General features: G+C 36.9%; 1 protein-coding gene and 1 long non-coding RNA gene across 4 annotated transcripts in view; one reads left to right on the top strand and one right to left on the bottom strand.

Annotated features, from left to right (window-relative positions):
* The window catches only part of LOC143673974 (uncharacterized), a 41,866-nt gene extending 17,669 nt beyond the window's left edge, over positions 1–24,197 (top strand). For all 3 annotated transcript variants that reach the window (XM_077149152.1, XM_077149162.1, XM_077149171.1), the window contains exons 2-4: positions 774–900; positions 20,429–20,581; positions 22,395–24,197. In XM_077149152.1, coding sequence (XP_077005267.1) covers positions 774–900; positions 20,429–20,581; positions 22,395–23,134 — 1,020 coding nt within the window. In that variant the 3' untranslated portion in view covers positions 23,135–24,197. The remainder of the gene's footprint in view (positions 1–773; positions 901–20,428; positions 20,582–22,394) is intronic.
* LOC143673990 (uncharacterized) overlaps positions 7,074–25,923 on the bottom strand; it is a 147,744-nt gene continuing 128,894 nt past the window's right edge. Inside the window, exon 3 of the long non-coding RNA XR_013170817.1 lies at positions 7,074–7,124. This is a non-coding gene — a long non-coding RNA (uncharacterized LOC143673990). The remainder of the gene's footprint in view (positions 7,125–25,923) is intronic.

Here is a 25,923-nt window from a genome sequence, read left to right as displayed (position 1 = left end):
AAAAGATAAAATATAGGACTGTATGACACAGTGAACTTTATTGTAAGCAATGAACTAAACATATTACAATTATCAAAATGTTCTTTTATGATTATAAGAAAGGTATCAATAATACAGTGGTATATTGGGAAAAAACATACCCTGTTGTAAACTATGGACCATAGTTAATATTAACATTTATAATACTCTTATCAATTGTAAAAAAAAGTACCACATTAATGGAAAGTGTTAACAGGAGGGATAGAATATGGGGATGCTGGATTTTCTACATGATTTATCTGTAAATCTACAATTTTTCAAATTAAAAAATACTTAAAAAAACAAAGAAAAATTGTTTATGGCCTTTCAGCAGGTATTGCTGTCTTAGCTGTGATATATGTGTGTGTGTGTGTGTGTGTGTGTGTGTGTGTGTATGTGTGTCCACCTATGGCATATAATGCAACTTAAAAAAAATTAGTTTGCCTACCTATATTGTCCTAAAAAGAAAGCTATGGCATATTACATGAATGGAGTTTAACACAGACCCCCACAAAGGAAAATAAATCCATACTACATATATGTATATGTATTTTGAATGTGCATGAAAAAACACATGGAAGAGAATGAAGTGATTATAAACAGAACCATATGACTGGTTTGGGAAAGCAACAGACCCCAAGGGAACTGTGGTCAAAAGAGTCTACCTCAAAAGTCTTTTGAACTAATGATAACAAGAAGTTGGAAGTCCTTTTGAAGCAATCATGATTGTTTATGTATTATGTTTGTAATTTTAGTTACCACTTACTTTTGAGGATGTTGCCATTTATTTCACGGAACAAGAATGGCGGAATCTAGAGGCATGGCAGAAGGCACTTTACCAACATGTAATGAGAACCAATTATGAGACTCTTGTTTCTCTAGGTAAGAGGTATTTAACTTTGTTAAAGTTATGAAAAGTGTCCCTTTTAAGAAGTCTCAGTCACTTGATCCTCCTGAATGCCAGGTAGCAAGATTTCTCACAATTACCCAGAAAGGTATTTTTAATCCCCATTTACTTTTAATGTTTCTGTAAGCATGCCTAATCCTTACTCAAGTGTAGAAATTGTTATATGAGAGACAGCGTGTAATGTAAGGTGGTTAGAGATAATTAAATACATGTCAGGACTTTTAGTCATTATATACTCACTGGTTGCTATAATTTTCCACATAGGAGCATGCCAAATTCATTTCCCTAAAAAATCCTGTATATCTTAAGCCTACCATTCAAATTTTATGATGGGGTCTTTATACCTCAGAAAAGCAGTTGTTATTCTTTCCTGGAATGAGATTTTTGAAAGCTATATAATGAGGTGTTTGTGGCTATCTGTAAGTAGTTGTAGTAATGGATAACTTTTTCCTTTTGGTCTTTTATTAATTTGGTCTTTAAGTTTCTCTTTATCTTCTTTTATATATTGGGTGATATATTCTGCTAATCAAATTACAAGTTGATAGAGACATTTTGGAGAGCAGTTTGGTAGCGTAAAGTTGAAGAGGCGTTTGTCCTGTGACCCAATAAGTCACTTTGAGAAATCTGAACTCTTGTGCATGTGTTCATAGAGGCATGTCAATGAACAGAAAAAAGACAAAATATATTGTCGTATAGTCATGTGATAGACCACTATTGAATGATTTTTAGTTATTTACTTCAAACTGGAGAAATTTTGAAAATATAATTTGAAGAGAAAAAAATCATGTTGTAGAATAATATAATATGGTTTGTGCAAATTTTTTTTAACTTTTTTTATTAATTAAAAAATTAACAAACAAAACATTAAGATATCATTCCATTCTACATATACAATCAGTAATTCTTAATATCATCACATAGTTGCATATTCATCATTTCTTAGAACATTTGCATCGATTTAGAAAAAGAAATAAAAAGACAACAGAAAAAGAAATAAAACAATAACAGAGAAAAAAAAGATTATACATACCATACCCCTTACCCCTCGCTTTCATTTACCACTAGCATTTCAAACTAAATTTATTTTAACATTTGTTCCCCCTATTATTTATTTTTATTCCATATGTTCTACTCTTCTGTTGATATAGTAGCTAAAAGGAACATCAGACACAAAGGTTTTCACATTCACAGAGTCTCATTGTGAAAGCTATATCATTGTTCAATCATCATCAAGAAACATGGCTACTGGAACACAGCTCCACATTTTCAGGCAGTTCCCTCCAGCCTCTCTGCTACATCTTGAACAACAAGGTGATATCTACTTAATGCATAAGAATAACCACCAGGATAACCTCCCAACTCTGTTTGGAATCTCTCAGCCATTGACACTTAGTCTCATTCCACTCTTCCCCCTTTGGTCGAGAAGGTTCTCTCAATCTCTTGATGTTAATTCTCAGCTCATTCTAGGGTTTTTCTCAGTCCCTTGATGCTGAGTCTCAGCTCATTCCAGGATCTCTGTCCCACGTTGCCAGGAAGGTCCACACCCCTGGGAGTCATGTCCACGCAGAGAAGGGGAGGGTGGTGAGACTGCTCGTCATGTTGGCTGGAGAGAGAGGCCACATCTGAGCAACAAAAGAGGCTCTCTTGGGGGTGATTCTTGGGCCTAAATTTTAAGTAGACTTGACATATCCTTTGTGGGGTTAAGTTTCATATGAACAACCCCCAAGACTGGGGGCTCAGCCTATAGCTTTGGTTGTCTACACTGCTTGTGAGAATATCAGGAATTCAACTTGAGGAAGTTGAATTTCTCCCCACTCTGACCATTTCCCGAAGGGGGCTTGCAAACACTTTTCTAGTCACTGATCAAATCACTCTGGGATTCATCGGGGCATCACTCTGGACAAACTAACAAAATCTCGTGTCCTACCTGAGATTCCAAGTACTTATGACATTCAATCAAACTATCTACATGAGTTATATTAGGAAATGCTCTAGTCAAAATATAAATTTTGTAACAAATAAACATTTTTTGCTTTAGTCTCACACATAAGGTGACATTTTAAAGTATTAATTATCATCTATTTTCAGCACCCTGCAATAATGACATTCCTTTGTTCTTCCTCATGCAAAAACATTTTTAAAATTTGTACATTGTACATTTCACTATTATTATACATGCTAGGCATTCCTAGATTATACCATCTCAATCTTTATCGTCTATCTTTCTTTCTGATTTCATTTATGTCCCCAGCCCTCCTCCCTCTATCATTCTCACATGCAGCTTCATTCAGTGTTTTAACATAATTACATTACAGTTAGGTAGTATTGTGCTGTCCATTTCTGAGTTTTTATATTCAGTCCTGTTGCACAATCTGTATCCCTTCAGCTCCAATTACCCAATATCTCACCCTATTTCTATCTCCTGATGGTCTCTGTTACCAAGGAAATATTCCAAGTTTATTCACTAATGTCTGTTCATATCAGTGAGACCATACAGTATTTGTCCTTTTGTTCCTGGCTAATCACACTCAGCATAATGTCCTTAAGGTCCATTCATGTTGTTACATACTTCATAACTTTATTCTGTCTTACAGCTGCATAATATTCCATCTTATGTAAATGTCACAGATTGTTTAGTCAGCTGTCTGTTGATGGACATTTTGGCTGTTTCCATCTCTTGGTAATTGTTAATAATGCTGCTATAAACATTGATGTGTAAAATGTCCATTTGTGTCCTTGGCCTCATGTCCTTTGAGTAGAGACAGCATATAGATGGGTCCTGTTTTTTAATCCATTCTGCCAGACTATGTCTTTTGACTGGAGAGTTTAATCCATTAACATTCAGTGTTATTACTGCATGGGTAGTACTTTCTTCTGCTATTTTGCCTTCTGGATTTTATATGTCATATCTAATTTTCCTTCTTTTTACCTTTACTCATAGTCTTCCTTTCTACACTCTTCTCCACACCTCTCTCTTCTGTCTTCGTATCTGTCTCTAGTGCTCCCTTTAGTATTTCTTGCAGAGCTGGTCTCTGGGTCACAAATTCTCTCAGTGATTGTTTGTCTGAAATGTTTTAATTTTTCCCTCATTTTTGAAGGACAGTTTTGCTGGATATAGACTTCTTGGTTGGCAGTTTTTCTCTTTTAATAATTTAAATATATTATCCCACTGTCTTCTCGCCTCCATGGTTTCTGCTGAGAGATCTGCGCATAGTCTTATTGGGCTTCCCTTGTATGTGATGGGTTGCTTTTCTCTTGCTGCTTTCTCTTTGACCTCTGACATTCTGATTATTAAATGTCTTGGAGTATGTCTATTTGGATCTATTCTCTTTGGGGTACGCTGCACTACTTGGATCTGTAATTTTAAGTCTTTCATAAGAGTTGGGAAATTTTCAGTGATAATTTCCTCCATTAGTTTTTCTTCTCCTTTTCCCTTCTCTTCTCCTTCTGGGACACCCACAACACGTATATTCATGCGCTTCGTATTGTCTTTCAATTCCCTGAGTCCCTGCTCATATTTTTCCATTGTTTTTCCTATAGTTTCTGTTTCTTGTCGGATTTCAGATGTTCCATCCTCCAGTTTTGATATCCTATGTTCTGTCTCTTGAAATCTACCATTGTAGGTTTCCATTGTTTTTTTCATCTCTTCTACTGTGTCTTTCATTCCCATAAGTTCTGTGATTTGTTTTTTCAGACTTTCAGTTTCTTCTTTTTTTTTTTTTTTTTTTTTTTTTTTTTTTTTTAAGACAGAGAGAAGGAAGGAAGGATAGAAGGAAGGAAGGAAGGAAGAAAGGGAAACATTTTTAAACATTTTCTTGTTTTATTGTATTCTGTTTCTCCGTTTTTGTTACATGGGCTGGGGCCGGGAATCGAACCGAGGTCCTCCGGCATAGCAGGCAAGCACTTTGCCCGCTGAGCCACCGCGGCCCGCCCTCAGTTTCTTCTTTTTGTTCTTTCCTTGCCTTCTTTATATCCTCCCTCAATTCATTGATTTGGTTTTTGATGAGGTTTTCCGTGTCTGTTCATACATTCTGAATTAATTGTTTCAGCTCCTGTATGTCATTTGAATTGTTGATTTGTTCCTTTGATTGGGCCATATCTTCAATTTTCCTAGTGTGATTTGTTATTTTTTGCTGGCGTCTAGGCATTTAATTACCTTAATTAGTTTATTCTGGAGGTTGCTTTCACTTCTTTCATCTAGGGTTTTCTTGCTGGATGAATTTGTTGTCTATCTGTTCTTTGACATTCCGTTCAGCTTTATCTGAACCTTTAGCTTAAGTTTTGTTTAACAGAGGAGAATTTTTCAGTTCTTGTTTTCTTGTTTCTTGCCCTGCTTGTGTGGTGCCTTTCACCCACACACATTTAGGAGGGTCTACTTAGATATTATAGACCCCAGCCAGATTTTCCCAGACCAAACTGGCCTCCTATCAGGAGGAAAGAGTCACCTGCATCGGTTTTCCCTGAGGTGAGACCCAGCAGGTTGAAAGACTTTCCTGTGAAGTCTCTGGACTCTGTTTTTCTTATCCTGCCCAGTATATGGTGCTTGTCTGACTGCAGGTCCCACCAGCATAAGATGATGCGGTACCTTTAACTTTGGCAGACTCACCCTGCTGGGGGCATGGTGGAGACAGAGGAGAAGTTGTAGGCTGGTTTTAATGGCTTCAAATTACCAAGCCCTGGTTTCTGAATTCCTTAATGGAGGGATTCCACCTGAGTTGGGCTTCACCCCTCCCCTGGGGAAGGCACAGGCTCCAGACAAGCCCCCAAAAGAGCTCACTTCTGCCTATGTCTGGGGCAGTTGCAGCCTGAAAAGTCCTGTTGCTGTATCCAGAGGCATTCAAGCCTTTATAGATACACAGCCACAAAAACCTCTGTTTCCTTCTTTTTTTTCCCCCCTCTTTCTGTCAGTCCTGCCCCCTTGGCGCTGGGGCAAAAATGAGCAACCTCCACTTTGATCAGGGTCACCTAAGCTGGGGGCCTATTTTTAGTAGTCAGAATTAGTTAATTAGTTCCACAATTGGTGTTTGATTGTGCCCAGTCTCTGCTGCTGGTAAAGTCCTTTCCTTTCCCCTCTGGAAAGCAGCCTGTGCGGGAGGGGCACTGGCTGCCGCAGCTTTGGGAACTCACGGTTCGGGGGGGTGCTCGCAGCCGGTCCAGCTGGTCCAGACTGGGGTACGCTGTGTGTCTGGTCACTGACGTGGCCCCAGGAGCTGTTCTGTACTGTTTCTGGTTATTTAGTAGTTGTTCTGGAGGACAAACTAAAACACGCACGTTGTTAAGCCGCCATCTTGACCCGGAAGTCCCCGGTTTGTGCAAATTTTAAAACCAACGTACAGTATTTTGTTTATTTATTAATAAATATTTATTTAAAAAATAAAAACATGCATAGGGTATGCCGGAGACCTGGGTTTGAGTCCCAGTACATGCACTTTCCCAAAACAAATAAACAAGCAAGCAGAAAAGAAAATCATGCATAGGAATGTTCACTACCCAAATTTAAGTAGTGATTACTTCTGGAAAAGGCATACAAGGGCTCAAGCTGGGTCTTTAATGTTTCATATATTTAAAAAAATCAGAACCATGTATGTCAAAAGGGTAAGATTAAACAAATTAGATGAAACACAGGTTATTTTTTTTCTTTTATTGATATATAGTATATATTCACATACCATTTAATTATTCTAAGTGTACAATCAATGATTCAAAATATAATCATATAGTTGTGCATTTATCATCACAAATGACTTTTTTCTTTTCTTTTCTATGAAAAATTACATATATACTAAAAAGCAATAAATTTCAAGGCACACTGCAGCAATTAGTTGTAGAACAGATTTCAGAGTATGGTATGAGTTACAGTTTCACAGTTTTAGGTTTTTACTGCTGGCTGCTCCAAGACACTGGAATCTAAAAGAAATATCATTATAATGATTCAGCAATCATAGTCATTTGTTAAACTCTACTGTTCTAGTTTGCAAGCTGCTGGAATGTGATATACCTGAGATGGAATGGCTTTTAAAAGGGGGAATTTATTAAATTTCAAGTTTACAGTTCTAAAGCTGTGAAAATGTCCAAATTAAGGTAAGGGTATGAAAATGTCCAAATCAAGAAATCCAGGGAAAGATACCTTGTTTTAAGAAATCCGACAGGTCCAGAACACCATTATCAGCTGGAAAGTCACAAACAAACAAAAAGTAACCTGTGCAGGAAAAAGAAATAGAAGGCATCCAAATTGGAAAGGAAGAAATAAAACTTTCATTATTTGCAGATGACATGATACTATACTTTGGAAAATCCTGAGAAGTCTACAACAAAGTTACTTAGCTAATAAACAAATTCAGCAAAGTGGCAGGTTATAAAATTAATGTGCAAAAATCAGTAATGTTTGTATCACAAGCAGTGACCTAACTGAGAAGTCAATAAAGGAAAAGATTCCATTCAAAACAGCAACTAAATGAATCAGGTATCTAGGAATGAACTTAACTAGGGATGTAAAGACTTGTACACAGAAAGCTACATAACATTGCTAAAAAATATCAAAGAATATCTAAACAGTTGGAAAGACATTCCATGCTCATGGATAGGAAGGTTAAATGTTGTCAAGGTGTCAGTTCTACCCAAGTTGATCTCCAGATTCAGCACAGTACCAATCAAAATTCCAGCAACCTACTTTGAAGACTTAGAAAAGCTAGTTACCAAACTCATCTGGAAGTGAAAGAGACCCCGAATAGCTAAAAGCATCCTAAAAAAGAAAAACACAGTGGGAAGATTAACACTCCCTGATTTTAAAACTTATTATAAAGCCACATGCTACTGGCACAAAGATAGAAGTATTGACCATGGAATTGACTTGAGAGTGCAGAAATAGACCACCAAATCTATGGTCAGCTGACCTCAACAAGGCCCCCAAATCCACTGAACTGGAACAAAATAGTCTTTTCAATAAATGGGCATGGGAGAACTAGATGTCAATAGCCAAAAGAATGAAAGAGGACCCTTACCTTACACCCTGTACAAAAATTAACTCAAATTGGATCAAACAACTAAAAATAAAAACCAGTACTATAAAGCTCCTAGAATAAAATATAGGGAAAAATCATCAAGACCTAGTAAAATGAGATAGATTCCTAAACTTTACACCAAAGCACAAACAACAAAAGAAAAAAATAGATCAATGGGAACTCTCCAAAATCAAATGCTTTTGAGCCTGAAAAGGCTTTGCCCAAAATGTGAAGAGGTAACGAACTCAATGGGAGAAAATATTTGAAAATCACACATTGAATAAAGGTTTGATATCCTGTATACATAAAGAAATCATACAACTCAACAATAAAGGAACAAACAACCCAATTATAAAGTAGGCTAAAGATATGAATAGACATTTTTCTGAAAAGTAAATACAGATGGCTAAAAAGCATGAAGAGATGCTGATTCTCATTAGCTATAAGGGAAATGCAGATCAAGACTACAATGAGATACCACCTCACATCTATAAGAATGGCTGCTATTAAACAGGAAACTACAAATGTTGGAGAGGATGTGGAGAATTTGGGACACTTATGTACTTCAGGTGGAATTGTATAATGGTACAACCACTATGGAAGACAGTCTGGTGCTTCCTCAGAAAACTAAATATCAAGTTGCCCTATGACCCAGCAATACCACTATTTGGAATATACCCAGAAGAGCTCAAAGCAGTGACACAAACAGATTTGACCACCAATATTTGTAGCAGCATTATTCACAACTGCCAAAAGATGGAAACAATCCAAGTGCCCATCTAGAGATGAGTGGACTAACAAAATGTGATATATACATATGATGGAATATTATGCAGCAGTAAGATGAAATGACATCCTGAACCACAATGACAAGATGAATGAGCCTTGAGGACATAATGCTGAGTGAAATAAGCAAGACACAAAAGGATTGATACTGTATGATTCCACTTTTAGGACCATGGTAAAGGTAAAATCAGAGGCTTATAATACAAAATATAAGGGACCTAGAGATACACAGAAGCTTGAGATAGGTGAACAGTTAGCTAATGAGGTTGAACTTAATTGTAAGGAAGCAGATAGAAGTGAAGGCAGTTCATTAGTGGGTCTATAAGTACTATTGCTTTATTGAAGGTGAACATGATTGAAGGGGTTGTATAGATTCATGTGTTCCACTGATTAAAACTACAAATATAAATAAGCTCTTGTATGAAATACTGCAAAGTTATGAATTTTGTACAAAGAGTGTGTCATTTTGAGCTATCGGGGAAAATGCTATTTCATGCTGTGGGCTATGCGGTATAGGAAAACAGTACCGTAGCAATACCAGGGGTATTGCTATACCCATGCAATACCATGGGGGAAGGGGCAACAGTTCGGGGGGGTGTTTAGGTTTTCTGTTGGGTGGGAGTGTGTTTATTGGCTATCTTTATCTTGGGAACAATGAAATTATTTAAAATTGAGAGTGCTGATGGACTGTTGGCTCTGAATGTAATACATAAGTCCCAGTAGATGGAGGTGGCTGAAAGATGCACTGAATGAAAACTAGATTGGTGAATTATGGTGGATACATATGATTGAATATTGTGCTGCTGCAAAAAGGAATGAAGTTGTGAGGCATGCAACATTGTGAATCAACCTGTGGGACATTTGGTGAGGCAAAAATAAGCCAGAAACAAAAGATCAAATATTATATGATCCCAAGAAACAAGAAAACAAGAACTGAAAAATTACCCTCTGTTAAACAAAACCTAAGCTAGAGGTCCAGAAAAAGCTGAACTGAAGGTCAAAGAACAGATAGACAACAAATTCATCTAGCGAGAAAACCCTAGGTAAGAGAAGTGAAAGCAATCTCCAGAATAAACTAATTAAGGTAATTAAATGTCCAGACGCCAGCAAAAAATAACAAATCACACCAGGAAAATTGAAGATATGGCCCAGTCAAAGGAACAAACCAATAGTTCAAATGAAATATAAGAACTGAAACAATTAATTCAGAATATACGAACAGACATGGAAAACCTCTTCAAAACCCAATTCAATGAATTGAGGGAGGATATGAAGAAGGCAAGGAATGAACAAAAAGAAGAAATGGAAAGTCTGAAAAAACAAATCACAGAACTTATGGGAATGAAAGATACAGTAGAAGAGATGAAAAAACAATGGAAACCTACAATGGTAGATTTCAAGAGGCAGAGGTTAGGATTCGTGAACTTGAGGACAGAACATCTGAAATCCAAAAAGAAACAGAAACTATAGAGCAAAAATGGAAAAATATGAGCAGGGACTCGGGGAATTGAATGATAATATGAAGCGCAAAAATATACGTGTTGTGGGTGTCCTGGAAGAAGAAGAGAAGGGAAAAGGAGGAGAAAAACTAATAGAAGAAATTATCACTGAAAATTTCCCAACTCTTGAGAAAGACCTTAAATTACAAATCCAAGAAGTGCAGCGCACCCCACAGAGAATAGATCCAAATAGACGTTCTCCAAGACACTTACTAGTTAGAATGTCAGAGGTCAAAGAGAAAGAGAGGATCTTGAAAGCAGCAAGAGAAAAGCAATCCATCACACACAAGGGAAACCCAATAAGACTATGTGTAGATTTCTCGGCAGAAACCATGGAGGCGAGAAGACAGTGGGATGATATATTTAAATTACTAAAAGAGAAAAACTGCCAACCAAGAATTCTATACCCAGAAAAATTGTCCTTCAAAAATGAGGGAGAAATTAAAACATTTTCAGACAAAAAATCACCGAGAGAATTTGTGACCAAGAGACCAGCTCTGCAAGAAATACTAAAGGGAGCACTAGAGAAAGATATGAAAAGACAGAAGAGAGAGGTGTGGAGAAGAGTGTAGAAAGAAGGAAAATTAGATATTATATATAATTACAAAAGGCAAAATGGTAGAGGAAAGTACTACCCAACCAGTACTAACACTAAATGTTAATGGACTAAACTCCCCAATCAAAAGACATAGGCTGGCAGAATGGATTAAAAAACAGGATCCTTCTATATGCTGTCTACAGGAAACACATCTTAGACCCAAAGATAAACATAGGTTGAAAGTGAAAGGTTGGGAAAAGATATTTCATGCAAATAACAGCCAGAAAAGAGCAGGAATACCTATACTAATATCCAACAAATTAGACTTCAAATGTAAAACAGTTAAAAGAGACAAAGAAGGATACTATCTACTAATAAAAGGAACAATTCAACAAGAAGACATAACAATCATAAATATTTATGCACCGAACCAGAATGCCCTAAAATACGTGAGGCATACACTGCAAATACTGAAAAGGGAAATAGACACATCTACCATAATAGTTGGAGACTTCAATTCCCCACTCTCATCAATGGACAGAACATCTAGACAGAGGATCAATAAAGAAACAGAGAATTTGAATATTACAATAAATGAGCTAGACTTAACAGACATTTATAGGACATTACACCCCACAACAGCAGGATACACCTTTTCTCAAGTGCTCATGGATCATTCTCAAAGATAGACCATATGCTGGGTCACAAAGCAAGTCTCAACAAATTTAAAAAGATTGAAATCATACACAACACTTTCTCAGATCATAAAGGAATGAAGTTGGAAATCAATAATAGGCAGAGTGCCAGAAAATTCACAAATACATGGAAGCTCAACAACACACTCTTAAACAACCAAAGGGTCAAGGAAGAAATTACAAGAGAAATTAGTAAATATCTCGAGGCGAATGAAAATGAAAACACAACATATCAAAACCTATGGGACACACAAAGGCAGTGCTAAGAGGAAAATTTATTGCCTTAAATGCCTATATCAAAAAAAGAAGAAAGGGCAAAAATTCAGGAATTAACTGTCCACTTGGAAGAACTGGAGAAAGAACAGCAAACTAACCCCAAAGCAAGCAAAAGGAAAGAAATAACAAAGATTAGAGCAGAAATAAATGAAATTGAGAACATGAAAACAATTGAGAAAGTCAGTAAGACCAGAAGTTGGTTCTATGAGAAAATCAATAAGATTGATGGGCCCTTAGCAAAACTGAAAAAAAGAAGAAGAGAGAGGATGCAAATAAATACGATCAGAAATGGAAGAGGAGACATAATCACTGACCTCACAGAAATAAAGGAGGTAATAACAGGATACTATGAACAACTTTATGCTAATCAATACAACAATGTAGATGAAATGGACAAGTTCCTAGAAAGGCATGAACAACCAACTTTGACTCAAGAAGAAATAGATGACCTCAACAAACCAATCACAAGTAAAGAAATTGAATCAGTCATTCAAAAGCTTCCCAAAAAGAAAAGTCCAGGACCAGACAGCTTCACATGTGAATTCTACCAGACAGCCAGAAAGAATTAGTACCAACCCTGCTCAAACTCTTCAAAAAAATTGAAGTGGAGGGAAAGCTACCTGATTCATTCTATGAAGCCAACATCACCCTCATACCAAAACCAGGCAAAGATATTACAAAAAAGAAAACTACAGACCAATGTCTCTAATGAATATAGATACAAAAATCCTCAACAAAATTCTAGAAAATCGAATCCAGCTACACATTAAAAGAATTATACATCATGACCAGGTAGGATTCATCCCAGATATGCAAGGATGGCTCAACATAAGAAAATCAATTAATGTAATACACCATATCAACAAATCAAAGCAGAAAAATCACATGATCATCTCAATTGATGCAGAGAAGGCATTTGACAAGATTCAACATCCTTTCCTGTTGAAAACACTTCAAAGGATAGGAATACAAGGGAACTGCCTTAAAATGATAAAGGGAATATGTGAAAAACTCACAGCTAATATCATCCTCAATGGGGAAAAACTGAAAACTTTCCCCCTAAGATCAGGAACAAGACATGGATATCCACTATCACCATTGTTATTCAACATCGTGTTGGAGGTTCTAGCCAGAGCAATTAGACAAGAAAAAGAAATACAAGGCATCAAAATTGGAAAGGAAGAAGTAAAACTATCACTGTTTGCAGATGATATGATACTATACGTCAAAAACCCTGAAAAATCCACAGCAAAACTACTAGAGCTAATAAACGAGTACAGCAAAGCAGCAGGTTACATGATCAACGTTCAAAAATCTGTAGCATTTCTATACCCTAGCAGTGAACAATCTGAGGGGAAATCAAGAAACGAATTCCATTTACAATTGCAACTAAAAGAATAAAATACTTAGGAATAAATTTAACTAAAGAGACAAAAGACCTATACAAAGAAAACTACAAGAAACTGTTAAAAGAAATCACAGAAGACCTAAATAGATGGAAGGGCATACCGTGTTCATGGATTGGAAGACTAAATATAGTTAAGATGTCAATCCTACCTAAATTGATTTACAGATTCAATGCAATACCAATCAAAATCCCAACAACTTACTTTTCAGAAATAGAAAAACCAATAAGCAAATTTATCTGGAAGGGCACGGTGCCCCAAATTGCTAAAACTATCTTGAGGGAAAAAAACAAAGCTGGAGGTCTCACGCTGCCTGACTTTAGGCATATTATGAAGCCACAGTGGTCAAAACAGCATGGTACTGGCATAAAGATAGATACATTGACCAATGGAATCGATAGAGTGCTCAGATATAGACCCTCTCATCTGTGGACATTTGATCTTTGATAAGGCAGTCAAGCCAACTCACCTGGGACAGAACAGTCTCTTCAATAAATGGTGCCTAGAGAACTGGATATCCATATGCAAAAGAATGAAAGAGGACCCATATTTCACACCCTATACAAAAGTTAACTTAAAATGGATCAAAGATCTAAACATTAGGTCTAAGACCATAAAACAGTTAGAGGAAAATGTATGGAGATATCTTATGAATCTTACAATTGGAGGTGGTTTATATAGACCTTACACCCAAAGCAAGAGCAGTGAAGAAAGAAACAAATAACTGGTAACTACTCAAAATTAAACACTTTTGTGCATCAAAGAACTTCATCAAGAAAGTAAAAAGACAGCCTACACAATGGGAGACAATATTTGGAAACGACATATCAGATAAAGGTCTAGTATCCAGAATTTATAGAGAGATTGTTCAACTCAACAACAAAAAGACAGCCAATCCAATTACAAAATGGGAAAAAGACTTGAACAGACACTTCTCAGAAGAGGAAATACAAATGGTCAAAAGGCACATGAAGAGATGCTCAACATCCCTGGCCATTAGAGAAATGCAAATCAAAACCACAATGAGATATCATCTCCCACCCACCAGAATGGCCATTATCAACAAAACAGAAAATGACAAGTGCTGGAGAGGATGTGGAGAAAGAGGCACAGTTATTCACTGTTGGTCGGAATGTCAAACGGTGCAACCGCTGTGGAAGGCAGTTTGGCGGTTCCTCAAAAAGCTGAATATAGAATTGCCATATGACCCAGCAATACCATTGCTAGGTATCTACTCAGAGGACATAAGGGCAAAGACACAAACGGACATTTGCGCACCAGTGTTTATAGCAGCATTATTTACAATTGCAAGGAGATGGAAACAGCCAAAATGTCCATCAACAGAGGAGTGGCTAAACAAACTGTGGTATATACATACGATGGAGTATTATGCAGCTGTAAGACAGAATAAACATATGAAGTATGTAACAACATGGACCTTGAGAACATTATACTAAGTGAGACTAGCCAAAAACCAAGGACAAATACTGTATGGTCTCACTGATATGAACTGACATTAGTGAATAAACTTGGAATATTTCATTGGTAAAAGAGACCATCAAGAGATAGAAATAGGGTAAGATATTCGGTAATTGGAGCTGAAGGGATACAGACTGTGCAACAGGACTGGATACAAAAACTCAAAAATGTATAGCACAATACTACCTAACTGTAATACAACTATGTTAAAACACTGAATGAAGCTGCATGTGAGAATGATAAAGGGAGGAGGGCGGGAACATAAATGAAATCAGAAAGAAAGGTAGATGTTAAAGATTGAGATGGTATAATCTAGTAATGCCTAGAGTGTATAATAATAGTGAAATGTACAATGTACAATTTTAAAAATGTTTTTGCATGAGGAAGAAGAAAGGAATGTCATTGCAGGGTGCTGAAAATAGATGGTGATTAATATTTTTAAATGTCACCTTCTGTGTGAGACTAAAGCAAAAAATGTTTATTTGGTAGAAAATTAATATTTTGCCTAGAGCATTTCCTAATATAACTTATGTAGATAGTTTGATTGAACATCATAAGTACTAGGATCTCAGGTAGGACATGAGCCTTTGTTTGTTTGTCCAGAGTGATGCCCCAATGAATCCCAGAGTGATTTGATCAGTGAATGGAAAAGTATTTGCAAAGCCCCCTTCGGGGAATGGTGAGAACGGGGAGAAATTCAACTTCCCCAAGTTGAATTCTGATATTCTCACAAGCAGTGTGGACAACCAAAGCTATAGGCTGAGCCCCCAGTCTTGGGTTTTGTTCATGTGAAACTTAACCCCACAAAGGATAGATCAAGTCTACTTAAAATTTAGGCCTAAGAGTCACCCCCAAGAGAGCCTCTTTTGTTGCTCAGATGTGGCCTCTCTCTCCAGCCAACACACCAGCTGTCTCACCACCCTCCCCTTCTCTATATGGGAAATGACTCCAAGGGTGTGTACCTTCCTGGCAACGTGGGGCGGAGATCTTGGAATGAGCTTAGACTCAGCATCAAGGGATTTAGAAAACCTTCTCGACCAAAAGGGGGAAGAGGGAAATGAGACAAAGTGTCAATGGTTGAGAGATTCCAAACAGAGTCGAGAGGTTATCCTGGAGGTTGTTCTTATGCATCAAGTAGATATCATCTTGTTATTCAAGATGTAATAGAGAGGCTGGAGGAAACTGCCTGAAAATGTAGAGTTGTGTTCCAGTAGCCATGTTTCTTGAGGATGACTGCATAATGATACAGCTGTCACAATGTTACTGTGTGATTGTGAAAACCTTGTGTCTGATGCTCCATTTATCTACCTTGTCAACAAAGGAGTAGAACATATGGAATAAAAATAAATAATAGGGGAAAAAAATAGAATGTGGACCTAAATACCCAGAAGCACCCCCCTTTGTAAGATTTGTAACAAAAATTAATATGAATGGAGTTAATAGTTCTAATGGAATGGTGAACCCCAGAGCCATGTCAGTGCCGGCAAAATGGCAGAATTCATACAGCATCAAATTTGTCCTGCAAGAGCTTTGATGCCTAATGATGTCTAAAGAAAATATGAAACTCCCTCAGTTGCCTAAAGGACGTTACAGTAGTTAATCAAAAAGAAAAACCACAGGCTCTCCCCCCACCCCCATTCAATTTAAGCAGTCTTTATTTTCCACAGTAGTAAATTTTCTAGATCTGTCTTGATAGACCTCAAAATACTGGAAAAGAAGTTCCCATTCAAAGCAAGATTAGAATTTACTGTAATTTACTGTTAAGATACTGTAAATGATACTAATTTTTTGTCCATTTGAAATATATAAGTTGTGCTATAACAGATTGTACTGTCCAGTGTAAGCACTTTCTATGTAATTGAACTTCTGGGATCATGAAAGTGTATTTAGCCTGGGCCACGGTGGCTCAGCATGCAGAGTTCACACCTGCCATGCTGGAGACCAGAGTTCAATTCCCAGTACCTGCCCATGCAAAAAAAAAAAAAAAAAAAAAAAAAGTGTATTTAAATTGGTTCCCATCATAACTGGTGGGGCACATCTAACTTAACTGTGAGAAGACACATCACACAATCACCTTGCTGCTGATTATGTGGCCTGGGGTCTCTGCCTTCTCCCCCTTCCTTTCTCCTTCCTTCTCTCCCTCCAACACCCTTCCAGATTGGGGTGGCTTTTGAGACTAGATGTGAAGGTTTCAGGTCCCAAGGCTGGGACTACTGCTGGGTGCTGGCTGCATGTGGGTGCTTCATCTGCACCCCCCGGTTTCTTGTTTCATGTCTTAAATGACTACCCCATCCCAAGCCGTCACCCTTTCCCCACTCTCACTACCATCTTGGTTGAAGAAGAGATTGTAATCCCCACCTCATCCCCAATTCTTCTCCCTTCTGAAATTGGCCTTTGGTTAGGAATTCTTTCAGGGCTTTCCCCATATCTACCCCCCCCCACCCCTGCCAATTAAGGGAGCTGCTTTTTCCTTCCTCCTTGTGACGTCCCTTCCTTCATTCACTGCTTTCCACACACTACCTTGCTTTGGCCAGAAGCCATCAAGTAAGGCTGGAAAGCCTCTGACCTCCGTCATTTAGTTTGGAACCACATTTCTTTACTCTTCACCAGCCTGGGAAATGAAAATTGGGTCCTCAGCCCTGCCACCCTCTGCTGTCATTGCCAGCTGATGTATTCTTTTTTTAGCTCAGGTTTTGATATGGTGAAAAGAACCTTTACCAGAGTTGCTCAAACCTGCCAGCTCTCAGAGTCCTTGGTGGTTAAACTGGGAGAAAGGCCACATGAAGACCCCTGTAAGCACACACATTCCCTCGGAATGAATTGTTTTCTTTCCTTGTAATTGCTTTTACTTTTAAAAATTGAAGAAGTTTTAAACAGGGCTCTCATTTGATTTTCCTTGTAGTCCGTTTGAGTCTAATTTGGAATCTGCAACTGGAACAAAAAGAACCTTGAATTAGGTGCATACTTTGGTTTTGGTGCTGCTGCCTCTACGATCCTCAGCAGGGATTCAGAAAGAATTCGGTGTGCACAGCAGATCCCTGAAATTGGCAGGCTTGACTTTCTGAGAAATTGCTGCCTTCTCCAACTTTTCTGTTCATTCAAGACCATTAAATGCTAAAATGTGGATGCATACCGAAATAAAAGCAATTCATAGTGTCTTAAAGTTTTGTTTTATTTTTTAATATAGTATTTGTGTAAAACCACCTTTCAGAGTAGCAGATATCAAATCTGAAAAGTAATTGATATTTCCATTAATCTTTTTCTGGGGAAAACCTTAGTTATAAGGATTTAACATCCTGTAGGTAAAGTTTAACAGTATTCCATAAGCAGCCTTTTATTGTCAGACCATTACCTGATTTTAATATAATAATAATAATAAAAAGAACCAAAAGGGTAGTTCATGGGTAGCTCAGTGGTAGAATTCTCACCTGTCATGAGGGAAACCCAGGTTTGATTCCCCAACTGTGCACCATCAAAAAACAAAACAAAACTAAAATGAACGAAACATTCATTCCAGACTACTAAATGCTGAAATGTGGATGCATACCGAAATAAAAGCAATTCATAGTGTCCTGAAGAGGAAATAAAAATGCCTTAAAAAACACATGAAAATATGCTCAGTATCACTAACTGTTAGGGAAATGCAAATCAAAACCGCAATGAGATACCATTTCACACCTAGTAGAATGACCATTATCCAACTCTAATTGTTGGTGAGGATGTGAAGAAATAGGAACACTTATTCACTGCTGGTGGAATTATAGAATAGTGCAGCGTCTTTGACAAGAAGTTTGGTGGCTCCTCAGGAAGCTGAGTATAGAACTGCCATATGATCTTGCAATCCCGATACTAAGTATATACCCAGAAGGATTGAAAGCAGGAATGTGAACAGACATTTGCATACCAATGTTCATAGCAGCACTATTCACAGTTGCCAAAAAATGGAAGCAACCCAAAAGTCCATCAAATGATGAATGGATAAAGAAAGTGTGGTATATACATATGGAATATTGTTCAAAGTAAGAAGGAATGGATAAGGATGATCCTTGAGAACATTATGTTAAGTGAAATATGTCAGCTGCAAAAGGACAAATATTGTATGATCTCACTAGTATGAGCTAATTATAAGTAAGCCCATACAGTTAAAATACAGAATATAGTTTAACAGGCAGTAGAACGTGGGTAGAGAGTGGGGAGCAGATACTTAATGTGTGCAGAATTTTTAACTAGGTTGAATTTGAATGTTTGAAAATGGATAGAAGTAATGGTAGCACAATATGGTGAGTACAATTAACAGTACTAAATTATGTGTGTGATTATGATTGAAAGGGGGAGGTTTAGAGTAGAGTATGTCAATTGAAGGAAAGCTAGAGCATAAAACAGGACTGTGTAACAGTGAATCCTTTGGTGGAAGATGATGGTAATTAATAGTAAATAAATGTTCTTTCATGAACTAGAACAAATGTATGTCAATATTACAAAGAGTAAAATAATAGAGTGCTATATAGGGAAAATGCACCTACTGCAAATTATGGACTGTAGTTAACAGTAGTTGTTTTAATATCCTTTGATCAAGATTAAAAAATGTGTCACACCAATCCTCTGGGTCAATAATGGGGAAGATAAAGGATATGATATGTGTTGATTTTTCTTGTTTTTTCCCTCTGAATAATGAAAATATTCTAAAATTGAGTGTGTTTTTGCACAACTATGTGAAGATACTGTGAATCATTGATTGTACAACTCAACACTTTGAGTGGGTTGTATGATATGTGAATATAGCTCAATAAAACTGGAAAAAAAGCAGGAAGACTGGCAAGATAAGAAATAGTATATTTGATATATATATAAACAATAATAAAATTGCCTTGTTCTATTTCAGATTTTAAAAGAAATGTATGCTTAATAAAACAAAATAGATAATATATTTTAAAAGAAGGTAATTACTCATAATTCCTCCCGAAAGATAGCTACCATTAGTATATTGTTATTGCTCCTTCAGAATTTTGTTTGTATGATATGTATATAGATTTCAAAAATTGTATCATAATCTAAATACTTGTTTGTGGCCTGCTCTTTTTCCACAGCAATATATTATCAGTATATATGGGATCATATATATTACAATTTAAATAATTTTTAATTTTTATATAGTAAGAAAGACTGAAAAGGAATATATAAAAGTTGCATTCATTATTGTATTATGATGGTGAGGCTAGTTTTGACCCTTTTCCCCAACTTTCTAAAATTGCGATTTTAATGAAAATATATTTTAGAAAGAGCTTTATTGAGATATAACTCATATTCCATAAAATTCACCAATTTAAAGTGTAGAAGTCAGTGGTTTTTCATATATTAACAGAGTTGTGCAACCAGCACCACTATGGAATTTCAGTGCATGTTCATCATTCCCACAAAGAAACTGCACCCATTAGCAGTCACTCCCCATTCCTCCCTTCCTCCCTGTCCCTGCAATTGCTGATCTCCTTTATGTTTCTATGGATTTGCCTATTCTAGACATTTCATATAAATGGAATCATACAATACTTGACCTTCTGTGATTGATATTGTTAGATAAACGAAGACCATGACAAAATGAAAACAACACAATTGATCTAACAGGTCCAGGTAAACTAGGAAGCACTATTATGGTATATAGTCAGTTTTGTTCCTCTTTGTGTACATCTATATTCCACTGTATTTTTGTATATCTTTTCATATGTTGCCCCAGCAGTGAATTTTGAAAAACTTAGAAACAATTTAGTGTGCTTTAAATTTAGTGCTCAAGGAAACCAAATTACTCTCTCTGACTTCTCTGTGCAGATGGCAGATATCCCAAGCCAGAATTAATATCCTGGATTGAACAAGGGGGACATCCATTCAGAAATTGGAAAGAATCACAGACATCAGAAAACAACATTTGTTCCTCTGCTCATAAGCATTTTGATCCAGTTACTGAGGGACAGATGTTTGAGGGTGAGTATTAAGAAATCAGGGCCCTGAGAAAGGGGAAAAATTCAACTTCCCCATTTGGAGAATTCCTGATATTCTCACAAGCAGTGAAGACAACCAAATCAATAGGCCAAGCTCTCAGTTTTTGGGGTTTGTTCATATGAAACTTATCCCTGCAAAGGATAGGCTAAGCCTGCTTAAAATTAGGCCTGGAGCAGGCAATGGTGGCTCAATGGCAGAGTTCTCACCAGCCATGCCAGAGACCTGGGTTTGATTCCTGGTGCTTGCCCATGTTAAAACAAAAAAATTAGGCCTGAGTCACCCCCAGAGAACTTCTTTTGTCTGATGCTCTTTTTATCTATGGTATGGACAGATGAACAAAACATATGGATTAAAAATAAATAAATAATGGGAACAAATGTTAAAAAAAAATAGATGTATACATGGGGAAAAATATACCTATTACAAACTATGGACTATGGTTAACAGTAATATTTTAATATTCTTTCATTAATAGTTAACAGATGTACCACACCAATACTATGGGTTAGTGGGGGCGGGGGATAAGGAGTATGGATTGGGTTTTACTTTTTATTTTTATTTCCTTTCTGGGTAATGAAAATGTTCCAAAATTAATCATGGAAATGTATGCACAACCACGTGATGATACTGTGAGCCAGTGATTGTATACTTCAGATGGTTTGTATGGTATGTGAATATATCACAATAAAACTGTATTTAAAAAAAAATTATACATATATATATTCTAGGGTGAAAGTCATGCTTTTCTTTTTTATAACTGCAATGTGAAGGAACTCAAAAGACTTCACTGAAGTAAATATCACATTTTTTTTTTTCTGTTTAAGCATCTATTTAAGCATCTTTTTGAGGTCTGCCACATTCCTTCACCCTATTCTCAGCTCTCACTGGCTGTGTAGTCATGACAGATAACTCATACTTCCTCTGTCTGTTTTCTCAGCTATAAAATAAGGTTAATGATATTGTTCACTGGATTAAATAAAATAGTATGATAATTATATCTAGTAAAAAAAAAAAAAAGAAATCAGGGCCCTGAACTTGAGATGTCACACTCCAGTTTCATATTCCCAGGTCTTTTATGTCTTCATATTTGACCAGGCTGAGGCTTGAGTTCAGGTATATTCTAGAGAAAGGCAGTTAGTATAGTGATTGGGCTTGGATTCTAGAGCCTTTTCTGGTGACCTTGGGCAAGTTATTCAATACCTCTTGGTATTTAAATTTATTTTTCTATAAAATGAAAACAATAAACATACTTACATCATAGGATTAAATCGGTTCATGTATTAAAGTGTTAAAATGACACATCGCACACAGTAAGGGTTCAATAAATGTAACATATTCTTATTAGGAGTTGGGAAAATACCAAACTCAGAGACTGATTATACAGTTCTGTGACCAAAATTGCTTCCTTCCTATCTGGAGACTGTCACCTCTGTTTGAATGCTTAGAAATTGGCTCACTACTTTTGTTGCTTGTCATAATGGGAGAGTCTGAGATTTTTGAATTCTTAAAAGTTAATAATAAAGTAGAAAATGAGAAAGCCAAATGGGAACATCATTCCAAGAAATTATTATCCTAAGATATGTCTCTTCAGTTTAGTTTCAGCAGACTGTCACAGAATTCCTTTTGGTCATGAAATATAACCACAATGATAAGCATTTGATTGTGTTGCTCAGTAGAAGCTAGATTTCTAGGCCATCAAATGTCACTGTTATGGATCACTTTACTGGTAGCATATATCCATATCATTGTAGAACATTAAAAAGAATACTGACTGAAATTATGTTTTCAATTTCAGGAAGCAAAAAATTTGTAAATTCAGGAGAAATTAAATGCCATTTCCAGTTAGGCTCTCATCAGAATATCCGACGGGAACAGGGGCACTTCCAATGTAATGACTATGATAAGAGTTTCTGTCTGAAGAACAAACTGAAAGGGGTCAGACACACTGGAGAGAAGCCATTTTCATGCAGTATATGTGGCCGAGTCTTCACCCAGCATTGTAAGCTCCGTGATCACCTGAGAGTGCACAGTGGGGAAAAGCCCTTCCATTGCCCTGAGTGTGACAAGAGCTTCCGCCTGAAGGACGTTCTGAAGATTCACCAGCGCACCCACAGCAAAGAGAGGCCGTTTTCTTGTGGGAAGTGTAGAAAGAGCTTTACCACACAGTTTAAGCTCACCCAACACTTGAGAGTACACACAGGAGAAAAGCCTTTTCAGTGTTCCAAGTGTGACAAGAGTTTCCGCCTGAAGTCACAGCTGCTCACCCACCAACGCCTACACACAGGGGAGAGACCTTTCCACTGCCCCGAGTGTGATAAAAACTTCCGAGAAAGGGGACACATGCTTACGCATCAGCGCATACATAGGCCTGAGAGGCCATTTTCCTGTGGAGAGTGTGGCAAGGGTTTCTTTTGTAAGTCTAAACTTGATCAACACTTAAGAGTGCACACAAAATCCTGTAGTGCTCCAAATCAGGCTGATATTAAGAAACGGCTTAGCCAATTGTATGCGATGATAGAGGCTGATTGGAGTTGAGGTGGAGTGGAACATCCAAGGTTAGAACAGAACTTATATTGCCTGAAAATCCACATCAGTATCCAAACCCATGGTAGACAGATTTTAGGAACAGGGGCCCATTTTTGAGCAAGAATGTAACACCAGTGAGGAATATGAGAAACCACAAAGGATTTTCTTCTTTAAAATAACCAATTATACATCCTATCCATTGATAAAAAGAGATATAAGCTGTATCCACCATCTTAAGTGGTAATTTCCCTTAAATGCTAAGCTGGCTCCGAATCCCAGCTTGAATTAAGACCAGAAGGAAATCCCTCCAGTACATTCCCAGAGTTGAAGGAATCAGGGTGTCTGTTAAACGTCAGTTCTACTTTTATTTATATTCGGAATGATGCTAAACTATGGGTTTAAATTCAGTCATTTTCATTGCAAGTGCCGATATAGTAGCAGAAGTGGCTTTGATTGATATATTTTGGATCTGATAGCAATAAAGCAAGTTGTCTGAATTTTAGTTTGTCTGTTTGTATGAATGATGAAGTTTTGCAGCAGGTTCGTAGTATTTTTGCATAGTTTTCCCTGAGGAAATTTCAGCAAAATTTGGCTAATCTGAGTTCAACAAACATAAAACTGAAGGTTTTAAGAAGTATAGAACTAGAATTTAGGCAAGAGATTCTGGCAGGTATTGATTTGCGAATTCTAGAATGCAAGTGCTATTTGAAGCTGAGAGAGTAAATGAAATTCCGAAGAGTGAATATCTAAGCAAACAATAAAAGCTGGGTCAAGACAAAATAATGAAGATGAATGGCTATATCAGGGAGCATTACAGACAGCAAGTTTAGTGTGGAAAGTTCTTAAGCAAATGTTTAAAATAAACATGATATGAGTAGAAGGCTAGAAAAAGGATGAACATTGTACAACACCAAATATCTATAATCTTGAGCAGGGTTGTACTCCAGGCAAAGAACTCCTAACTTTCAGAGGGTTCATGTTCATGTAAAAAGAATGGCTGTATTGAAATTCTGAGGGAAGCCAGAAAATGAGCTTGCCAGTGAGCTATAATAAATATTACTGTACAACAATATTTCAAGGCTGGTTTTCTCTGGAATGTTAGCCCCCAAGATATAATTATATGAACAATTGGTTTAAAGTAAACAGTTCTCTCAACACCACAGATTCTGAAATGTATTTCTGTACATTGTGATCTCCAAGGGTGAAATGTAATGTGCAGTATATTTTGAATACATTTGACCTTTGGATTCTCACCACCCACCCCCATCCACACACAAAAAATAAACTCAACATCCTCTAGAACTAAAGTTTTGCAGAACTCATTTTGGAAATTTTATTGAAGAATAGTCTTTGCTCCAGCCATGTAACTCTCAGTCTTGTTAAGAAGAATGAGAATTCCAGGGAATGAAGGTCTGCAATTTTAGGTGACAAAGAAAACAGACCTTTACAATTGGTGTGTCCTCTTGCCTCAAGAGATGGGACACAAACAAAGGTCACTGGTAATATTAAGAGACTATCATTTAGGCAGATTTATAATTAGTCAGAGACACATGATGATGTCTGTTGTGTTCTATGGGTAGCAGATCTCACAAAGCATATAGATAGATTAAACCCAAGTCAAGAAGAGAGGGCTCATACTATATATGAATACCACTGGTGTGGGAAAATGGAGTAGGAAAATGTTATAATGGCCCAAATATGGACTTTGATGGAGACTAAATGTCAGAATCGCTAGTTTGGTGTTTTCATATATTGCCTGTTAATAATGAAGGATCTCAGAGATAGTAAAAGATACAGAGTGTGTGAGTTTTGTAAGACCCTGGAAGCATTTTGGAGGAGGTTGACAGGGAAAGGATAAATTCGAACTAAACCAAAGTGTCTCAGGTTGCTGACACCAGAAATGAAAAATGGTAACAGCAGTGTTTAAGTAATAGAGGATTTCTGGAAAAGAAGGTGTCATAAGCACAGAATCATCAAACTTTCTTTATGATCCTTTCCAAAATTCCTGAAAAGAAAAACCAATGCTGAGATATCTTGATGAAATCACTGAATTTCAAAAATATGGCATATTGCCTACCAGCATTTGAAAAGAAGAATCTTATCACAACAGAATAAAAATCTGACTTTCCCAACAATAAATATTAAATGGACAGAATGGTAAAAACAAACAAACAAAAATCCAACATTCCCAGCAATGTTATCACAATAGTTTCTACTTCAGTCATTATTTAACATGGAATGCATTGTAATACATTAGTGTATGCCTGGAACATCCAAGAGAATAGGCTAATGTTATAAGTAGCAAGAAAGATCCCATTCACGGAAGTACAGTTGCTGTCTTGATTCAAGATAGGAGCTTAAAAAGATTAAAAACTAAGCATATGGGATAGCGCAACAGTGACTCAAGTGGCAGAATTCTTGCCTGCCATTCCAGAGACCTGGGTTCAACTCCTATAGCCTACCCATGCCAAAACAAAACAAACAAAAAAGCTAAGCATATGCATATAACTGACTCTTCTTCCCTTCAATATCATATTAAAATTATAATAAGATATTTTAAGCCTACAAATCCATGACACTATAGAAAATTCACAGGGGGCCATCAACAGACAAGAAATCTCAAGAGATTTCAGAAAGAAGGAAAGTTTAAAGAATGATATCCAGTGAAGTAGAGCAGAATTAGCCACAACCTGGAAGAAGCAGGAAGGGAACTAAAGCTGAAGAGGATATTAATTTGCTCAGTAAAACCTAAACTTGGGGAAACCAGGTAGGATAGAGGGCTGAAAACAGACTTTAAC

Source organism: Tamandua tetradactyla, chromosome 1 (assembly GCF_023851605.1).
Source record: "Tamandua tetradactyla isolate mTamTet1 chromosome 1, mTamTet1.pri, whole genome shotgun sequence".
NCBI lineage: Eukaryota > Metazoa > Chordata > Mammalia > Pilosa > Myrmecophagidae > Tamandua > Tamandua tetradactyla.
The sequence above is the reverse complement of the archived record's forward strand: the minus strand, read 5'-3'. Positions and strand labels throughout refer to the sequence as shown.